Source organism: Pteropus vampyrus, unplaced genomic scaffold, assembly GCF_000151845.1.
Source record: "Pteropus vampyrus isolate Shadow unplaced genomic scaffold, Pvam_2.0 Scaffold6, whole genome shotgun sequence".
Lineage (NCBI taxonomy): Eukaryota > Metazoa > Chordata > Mammalia > Chiroptera > Pteropodidae > Pteropus > Pteropus vampyrus.
The window spans coordinates 8,722,680-8,732,126 of record NW_011888787.1 but is presented as its reverse complement, the minus strand read 5'-3'; the positions used below and the strand labels follow the sequence as shown (position 1 = coordinate 8,732,126).

Genomic DNA, 9,447 nt, shown 5'->3' with positions numbered 1-9,447 from the left:
AGCAGCCAGCCTGATGGCTCCCTTTCCCCTCAGATCCATTCTCTGTGCTACAACGATTGCACCTTCTCGATCAGCACTCCGAGCAGGACTTTCAACTACAACTTCTTGGCTCTGGCAGACACCATCTCTCTGGCCGGAGGGCCAAGCTTCACTTCCAAAGGGCTGAAATATTTCCATCACTTTACCCTCAGTCTCTGTGGAAACGAGGTAAGGTGTACAAGTGCTAACAATGTGAGAATTGAAAGGGGAAGCAAGTGGATCAGAGAACAAAGATGGGCATAGGAGAAAAGCTAGAAAACCTTCAGGCAGCAGGGGATTGAGAAGATGAAGAGGACCCTCTCCTCTAAAATTAAATCATTTGGGTAATTAAAATTTAGGAAAATAAAAGTGTTTAAAATAAGGTGTCCAGTTACTCTTCCCTGACTTTTATTCCCTCAAATGAGTATATAAAAACTATATGGAGAGATTTTTTTCCCTTAAAAAAGCAGTTTTCAGTAATCATGGCACTTATCGTTTGTTTCCTAGAGGCTGGATAAAGGAAATTATTCTTAGATCAGTTACATGTATCTTTGCTGACAGAACAAAAGAAAGTAACATGAAGGGCTTTATAAGATAAGGAAAGTATGTTACAATCGGCCACTTCATGCTGCTGTAAATATTGTGGATCCAATCTTCAAAGGCAGAAATATAAAGGGTGATCACACCAGTAGTGCACTTGACTAAATTACAGACAAGCAAGGATTAGCACTTTTCGGAAAGTTAGTTTCAAATGTTACAAAATAAAGAATATACTGAGCATTTAGTTTGTGACACTATGTTGAGGTGAGGTCTTGACATCACATAGCTTCTACCCATCTTCTGCAGTATACAAAAAAAAGTTTGTATTTACATAGAGAACATGTCAAAAAATAAACTAATCTATGAAAGATTAGAGAGAGATGTCTCTATCTTGTTTATAAAAGTCTTTGAAGAAGTTAAAAACCTCAGAAGTGACAGCTAGTGATAACTCAGGTATTGAGACTAATTAATGTCCTATGTATCAAAAGTTTCATTCAGATGAGATAGAGGGATTCGGAGAGTTTGAGAGGAGGGGGGATTGTTTGTTTGTTTTTGCTTTTCTCCTTTATTCTTTCCAGAAATGCTTACTGTGTATTGTCATACTTTTATTTAGTTTGTGACAGTTCGAAAACAAAATAACTCTTTTATTATAATGTGAAGGTTTCTTTCTCATGTTCTCTATTTCTTACAATCTAGAAAATAAACTAAGATATCAGATTTAGCAATTCGGCTTGATTTGTAATAAAATGTATAATTTTGAAAATCTTACATTCTAAATACTTAGGCCGCTTACATTAGCAAACAAGTTATATATTGATATTCCATAAATTTAATATTTTTGAAGGATCAATACCTCAATATTTCTATTACAAAATCTCAAGGAAGTAGTCTCAATTCCTACTGTCTTCCAGATTTCCTATACAATGAAGGTTGCTAAAAACTGCAGAAGCAAACTGTCTTCTCTTGAAAATTTTTTTAATGACAAAAGTTCCAGTTGGTACTAAGATGTCCTATCTCAAGATGGGGAAGGGGCTAGTTAGTTATGCATCTGTTTTAACCCCTGGGAGTCTGTCTGGAAAGTGCTTCTGAGACAAGAATGGTGGAATCACAGTACCAAGGGAGACACAGAGAAGGAATGTGAACCAGGCCAGGTGTCAAACAATTTCATTGGATCAATTACAGATGTCAGTATCTGTTTAGAAAACTGAGTAGGATAAGAAAGGCCCTTAACTGGTGGCTGGTAGACCAGATCTCCAAATCAGCTGCCACCATTACAACCCTACTCATATAGGGTTTCCATCTGATTCCAAAGAAACAAAAAGACTGAGGGACCCCTGGGCCAGAGTTCCAGAAACTAGGACACCTAGGCCTTATTTTTAGCTTTTTTTTTTTTTTTTTAAATCTGTCTTGTAATTAGATCTGGGATGAATCATTCCACTGCGATATACCATTAGAAGGCTAAAATTTTAGACGTGAGAAAACTCTTTCCTGTTCCCTTTTGGGAGTCTTGTAACCATTGCTCCTTCCTACTTCTTTCTCCCCAAATCCCACCCCCCACCCTCAGGGTAAGAAAATGTCCGTTTGCACTGACAATGTCACTGACCTCCGGATTCCTGAGGGTGAGTCAGGTTTCTCCAAATCCATCACAGCCTACGTCTGCCAGGCGGTCATCATTCCCCCAGAGGTGACAGGCTATAAGGCTGGAGTGTCCTCACAGCCTGTCAGCCTTGCTGATCGACTTATCGGTGAGTAACCTAGCTGCTCCAGCTTGTCTGAGTGTATGTGCATGAAAGAGAAAGTTAGGCTACCAGGCTCTGAGGTAAAAAGGCCCCAGATGAGGGGCCCAATCTCCTGACCTGTTTTCTATTCCATCCTGGGGTGCCAAGTGCCCCTAGGGCTTCTGACAAACCTTTGGTTCACCCTTTCATGAGCCACTCAGGGATGTGATGAGATGAAAGAAGGTTGGACATTGACAGATATTGAAAGAATTGAAGTGGTTGCCAGCTAATGCTACTATTAAGAAGTAACTAGGAGCTCTGACTTGGCAGGGGTGACAACAGATATGACTCTGGATGGAATCACCTCCCGAGCTGAACTTTTCCACCCGGAGTCCTTGGGAATACCGGATGTAATCTTCTTTTACAGGTGATGTGAGGCTAGGCTAATGCAAGTAAAACCTTGGGCTCCTCCACAATTTCTGTTGCATCCCTCTCTTGCTAGCCACCTATTACTTATCAAGCTAGAACATGTCCAAGATCTACCAGATCTACCCAGCAATGATAGCTGAGGGCTGGGAGTTCCCTGATCCCAGCTTCTTGGGTACTACTGGGGCAAGTCTGCCTTGGAGGCAGGGACAAATATTGAATAATCTGTAGCAGACTTCTCTTCCCACCTGAGGACACTCCAGTGTTATGCATATGCTAACCTTTCCTAAACCAGTGCACTTCCCCTTGCCCAGATCTCCCCAATCCCTACTCTCTCCTTGTATGTACTCCCTGTATGTCAGGCTAGAGCTCAAATCCAGACTTCCCCAGCAAGGGATCTGTGCCATGCTAACTTCACTTAGGGACTCTCCAATGGCACAGATATGTGACTCATTCCCTCATGGGAACTGGCTTTCACTGCAGATCCAATGATGTGACTCAGTCCTGCACTTCTGGGAGATCAACCACCATCCGCGTCAGGTGTAGTCCACTGAAACCTGCCCCTGGAAGTCTGTCACTGCCAAGGTAAAGGGATAACAAAGTCTCCCTTTCTTGGGCTCATTTCATCTCAAAAGCCAAAGATTACCAAAAAAAAGAGCAAACAAGAAAACAGTATGAGATCCATTAGGGGCTCTTGAAGACATAGTCATGCTCTAAACCCTGAATCGTCAGATGTCAAGGATGGGGGCAGAAGGAAGAAGCATTTCCCAACCATTACGGGGGCAGATGCATAGCAAACTGGCTAACTACTGGGCCTGAGAGCCAGATTCGAGTCATCTCTTCTATTCACTCACTAGCTCTGTTATCATGGATACATTTCTTGTCTTCTCTAGACCTTTTTCATTATCTGTAAGATGGAGATATTATAATAATAAGTTCCATCAGGGGCTTGTTGTGAAGATTAAATCAGACAATGAGAGGTGAAGACGTCTCATGTTGCCTGGCTGTGGACCTGCTGTGACTAGGGTTAATAAAGGTTTGGAAGTCTCACCACAACTAAAAGATCCAATTCTGAGTTTAATAGCTGAGTGCACTAAATCCAGAATTCCCAAACTAATTTAATTACAGTGCCCCTCCACCTCACCTTTTTTTTTTTTTTCATATAACACCAACTAACATCGTGAATGGCATTAGTGTCTCGAGAAAGACGCTTTGGGAAATGCTTCTCAAAAACAACTGATCATGGAGATGGGGAACAAAGCAGGATAGTGTGACCCAGCAGTGGCGTCAAATGTAAGATCACTGTTGTTGTTATCAAAATCACAGGAAAGGACATAACATGTATCCATGACCTGAAGTCCATTCCTGAACTCCACCTCTAGGAAGCTGCATCGAAGTGACTTCTGAAAAATGTTACATGTCCATGGGGAGAACAGGAGCCTCTGAGGGCTTGGCTAGAGCTCCATGCTAGAGCTCTAGTGGCAGCCATGCTAGAGCTCAAGACACCTTACATTAGCTCTGATCTGATGTTAGGAGAAACAAAACATAGGGTAGGGAGCCCAATGGAGGCTAGGGAGGCTTCTTATCCTCAGGGAAATCAGAGAGCAAAACCTAGGTTACGAGTTAGTTCGAAGGATACAGGTGGGGCTAACAGTTTGGCAAGAAGAGGATGGATCAGGCAAGCTGTGAGATGAGAGCCCTCCAACCAGATCTTCCCCACCGGTCCAGTGAGTGAGCGCCCAAGTCTCCTTTTTGCATCCTAGCACATGCTCCGATGGGACCTGCGATGGCTGTAACTTCCACTTCCTGTGGGAGAGCGTGGCTGCTTGCCCGCTCTGCTCCACCGCTGACTACCATGCTATCATCAGCAGCTGTGTGGCTGGGATCCAGGTAGGTTTCTCTGCTTGGGAACTTCCCCAGAGAGGAGGGAATGTGATATCTGAGTTTCCTGTTTTTCTCCCCAACAGAAGACTACTTATGTGTGGCGAGAACCAAAGCTATGCGTGAGTGGCATCTCCCTACCTGAGCAGAGAGTCACCATCTGCAAAACGATAGATTTCTGGCTGAAAGTGGGCATCTCTGCAGGCACCTGTACTGCCATACTGCTCACCGTCTTGACCTGTTACTTTTGGAAAAAGAATCAAAAGTACATATGATGGGGTACTGGAGTTTGGGGATAGACAGGGTTAGATCACTGAGCTGGGAGGAGAACATATGAAAGGATAAATTCCTGGGGCTTTTTTCTGGAGTTGGCCACACACTCTATGGCTCTGGCCAGAGATCTGTTGAGCCACTTATCTATCCAGTGTACACCTTGGTTATCCCGACTCCTGAACACGGACAGTAGTACCACATGACAGCCTCTAAATGCCTGTTAGATTCTCAAAAGAAAAGCAAAGAGTATCCTTACTTTGTTGTTATTAATAATAAAAATAATCACTTTATGAATCCACTATTTCTATTAAGCTTTGAGATCAAAGAAACAGCCAGTCTTAAGGAAAGAAAGACTGCTGACCTGGGGGTCGAGATTGCTTAGCTATCCGCCCAGCCCAACACCACCTTGCTATGCGCTTCAGTTTCCTTACCCATGGTATGGGAACATCTGTTCACAGCCCAAACCCTCTCCTTCTTTCCCCCTTATTCCACATTTTGGTGTCTTGTCTTTCCCATCCCTCTTTTTCACAGACTAGAGTACAAGTACTCCAAGCTGGTGATGAATGCTACCCTTAAGGACTGTGACCTGCCAGCAGCCGATAGCTGTGCCATCATGGAAGGCGAGGACGTGGAGGATGACCTCATCTTTACCAGCAAGAAGTCCCTCTTTGGGAAGATCAAATCGTTTACCTCAAAGGTAGGGAGACTGGCCAGTGCACCGAGGTCAGCCTGGAGGACTGGAGAAGACAGTGAATGGGCCCATATTGTTTAGGAACCACTACTCTGCTCCCTACTCTTCATACAATTCTGTCACCCTACCCTGAAAATCCTGATTTCTGCTTTCTGCATTTTCACACTAATACTCTTTTCCCTGGGTCCAAGGCTACTCTTGACCAGGCTCCTTCTGCTCCAACATGCACTCAGTTTGGGCCTTTTAACTTCCAAGAGTATTGAACCATCCATGTTGTAAGAATCATTCCCACCCACCTCCTAGCCCCTTTTCTTTTTTGGAGGGAGGGGAAGAGGTTCCCTAGGCTCAACTTCTGATAGGAGAGACTCTCCTTTGGCCAGTGGAGGGTGCTGTCCTCCAGATGTTTGAGTTGGTTCTCTGTGGCAGAGCCATAGCTAAGTTTAAGCTGTTCAGCACTGAGCAATTCTGAGCTGGGAGTCATTGGCTTTGCGTCAGTGGGTGAGTGAGTTTGAAGCTCATAAATGCAAGACAGACAACACTGTCGCTAGGCGCGGGGCCAGCAGACAGCATCCAAGCAACTCCCCCAGAGCCGCAGTCCTCTGCAGCCCCACTCTGCCAGCACCTAAACCTCATTACTACCCTGAACCAGTTCATCCAACCAGGTGTGAACAGAGTGGGTGGTAAAACAGGAAGAGAGGACGGGGAGGGATGGTGAGGAAAGGAGGGTAGGCGTTTAGGTTGCTGAATCTCATTCCCTCTGTGCTGATCTACCAGGGTGATTCCCTTGGCCTCCTTAGACCTTGATTTTTTTTTTTTTTTTTTTTTTTACCAGCGGGAAAACAAGTCACTCTGGGACCCTTGATTCTTTCTGAAACTTCTAGACTTCAACAAAGATGCAAAGCAGAGGGTTTTAAAGGTTTTTCTTATCCTCTGACTGAAGGAAGTGAGAAGAATAGAGGGTACCTTATGTATGTTTCCACAAAGACACTGAAAGCAGAAATTCCATAAGGGTTCCTTCTGTCACCTATTTTCCATTTCTCTCCTTTGCCCAAACTTGCCCCTGTGCAGCAGCCAGCTCCTGTCACCATCTCTCTTTCAGAGGACTCCTGATGGATTTGACTCGGTGCCACTGAAGACATCCTCAGGAGGTCCAGACATGGACCTGTGAGAGGCACTGACCTGCCTCCCCTGCCTCCTCACCTTGGCACATCACCTTGCAAGCCTGTGGCGATTTGGGTGGAGCTTCCTGCAACACCCACTGCTGAAAATCTCTTCATTGTGGCCTTATCAGAAGAAGTTTGAATTTCAGATCTTTGTTTTTTTTTATAAAGTACCCGAACTTTCCTTTCTGCTTGCCTCGAACCTACCAAATATACCCATACTTTGTTTGTATATTAATCCCTTGCTTGCATCTTGTTTCCCAAATTGGTCAAGTCGCCGGAGCCACAGCTTCATCTGCTCATAATTCTTATAGCTCTGAAACGAAAAGATTTCTCTCTTCTTAAGAATAGAAACGACATCCTCTGACAGCTTATTTAAGGGTGGAAGCAGCTAGGAGTTTCCCTGATCATATGCCCTTGGCTCACGATCTTTTTTAGGAGGTAGGCTGGGTAAGGAGGGTATTGGGCTGCCCTGATAGACCATCTTCGTGGTTGCCTGGATTCATCTCTCCTGGATAACCAGCTCAAACTGAGTGTAATGGATAGGCTGAGGGCCAGATGAGTAAGGCCTGGGCAAGAAAAGGCTTGATAAGCACAAAGACAGACAATAAGGAAGGTTTTGTTTTAGTCTTTAAACTAGGTACTTCGATTCCCTTTTCTTAAGTAAGTGATAAATATTCTCATTGGAGCCAAAGGAAAAAGTTTATTAAGAAAATGCCTGAAGGCCAGGTGTGTATCTACTTTTTCTATTCTTTTTTAAATCTCTCACTATCTCCCTATAACACTAAAGAATCATGTAAGCACCAAACCCAGGTGGTCTAGATTATGTCTTTACCCACAGAGATGACAAACCCTACCGTTGAGGAAAATTCCCCATACTTGAGTGCCCCGTCTCAAGAGGCTTGGGCTGTGTCACGAAACAGGGGTACCATATTTTACAAGAATACAAGGAGACCAAGGTTTTAATGGGGCCATACTGGGGGATCCAGCCCACGATGGGATGGACCTGAGGTAGACATGTCTGCTTCTAAGCTTTTAGTCTGCTCAGCCACAGAATAAACAACTTCTAGGCTGGCCAAGAAAGGAAGTGACTCCCAGGCCCATACCCCAGCAGCAGAACCAGATCAATCTTCAAGGAAGACCAGAGGAGTTAAACAAGGTGTTCACCAAATTGGGACACTTCGCACTTTCAAGCCCCTGTCCTTCCCTTTTCCCTTTTCTCTTTCCTTTGTGTGCTAAAAAACAAACAAACAAAAAAACAAACAAACAAAAAAAAACTAAAAAGACTTTTGGCCCAAACTTCTGGCAGCATTCTTTTGAACGGTGAGTAAAGGTAGTGTCCTCTGTGCCCCCTTTTCTCCACTTTTACACCAAGTTTAAATGATGAACTTTAACTAGAATGGTAAAACCCAGAGCAAGAGTTTAAGTCTGCTTTTTCCATTACTGGCGATTCTTCTCCCATCACCACCACTATTAGGCTAGAATGGCCACCCCTTGGTCAAGGGCCCAGGTGCCCATGGTTTGTGCCTGTCTCCTTTCTCGAGTGGCCATTTGGTGACTAGACAGTATATATGGAACAAAGAGAGCACTTCTAAGCAGTTTGACTGTCATGAAATGGCTTGCTGGGCCTATTAGCAATTGCTGCCCCGGCAGTAGTCTTATAAAAGGGTCAGTGAGAACTGTAGCCCTGCCATGGCTCCTGGCCAACGAAAGCTTCACTAAAGGCAGGCAGTCTCTTTGATTCAAATAATCTAGAAGCTTTTCTTTGGGTATCTAAATTCTCCCTCCTCTTGTGGAAGTCAGGCTCTCAGAAGCTGTGACCATATTGGAATTTCTCCAAATGAATACAGATAGCTAGCTCCTGAGCTCCAGCCTAAGGTTTTCTGCATCCTCGGCAATACCCTAGGCATCTGCTTGCCCACTGAATAACTTGCTTTTGTGACAAAGCCCACAGAAAATCTTTAGGCTATTCTAGAAGCAGTAGGGCATAGAACATACTCAGTCGACATCTTTATTCTGACATCTTGAAACGGAATGCTCCCAAGGCAACCTCAAACTCCACTGATTAGTCATAATACTTTAAGGATCTCCTTTTTACTATTCCTTACTGTACAACTTCTGTGGATCTTCCCTGTGTCCTTCCAGTAACTCAGTTATGCTATCAGGGTCACCTATTGCTCCCCTAGCAACTGAAACACGTTAAAAATTTTTTAACAGCTCTTTTGAGATGTAATTCAAATACTATACAACTCACTCATTTAAAATGTACAATTCGATGGATTTTAGTATACTCATAGAATTGTGCGTCCATCACTACAATCGATTTTAGAACAGACACAATAGATGGTATACGGGAAAAGCCTTTAGCCCTTCAACTAAGGCTACTGTAGTTTGCATAAGCTATTGGGGGAGGCAGTGTGGGCTCAGGTTAAACTCCATTTGGTTACCTAGAGTCCTAGAATACACAAAGAGCTCTCCTCATGTAGGTGTCACTACATTTGGCTGGGCATACAAATGGAGATTGTGGTGTATTCTAGGACCAGGGGATTTCTTATCCCAACACTTTTTTTTTTTAATCTGACTTGACATTAAAGATGACTGACTATATTTATATAACAGAATTTGTAACAAATTTTTCAGCTTTGTGAAACCAAATTTCTGTCTCATCCAGACTGGTTGGATTTCCTTTTTAATCTATACTCTTGGGAGTTTGTGGTTTGTTTGGGGATGGGTATTGCAT

At 43.7% G+C, this 9,447-nt stretch overlaps 1 protein-coding gene across 1 annotated transcript in view; it reads left to right on the top strand.

Annotated features, from left to right (window-relative positions):
- Positions 1 to 9,447, top strand: part of KIAA1324 (KIAA1324 ortholog) — a 63,406-nt gene extending 53,959 nt beyond the window's left edge. The window contains exons 15-21 of the mRNA XM_011369137.2: positions 2,123 to 2,303; positions 2,607 to 2,703; positions 3,186 to 3,287; positions 4,466 to 4,592; positions 4,670 to 4,848; positions 5,388 to 5,553; positions 6,647 to 9,447. Of these exons, the coding sequence (XP_011367439.1) occupies positions 2,123 to 2,303; positions 2,607 to 2,703; positions 3,186 to 3,287; positions 4,466 to 4,592; positions 4,670 to 4,848; positions 5,388 to 5,553; positions 6,647 to 6,715 (921 nt within the window). The 3' untranslated portion in view covers positions 6,716 to 9,447. The remainder of the gene's footprint in view (positions 1 to 2,122; positions 2,304 to 2,606; positions 2,704 to 3,185; positions 3,288 to 4,465; positions 4,593 to 4,669; positions 4,849 to 5,387; positions 5,554 to 6,646) is intronic.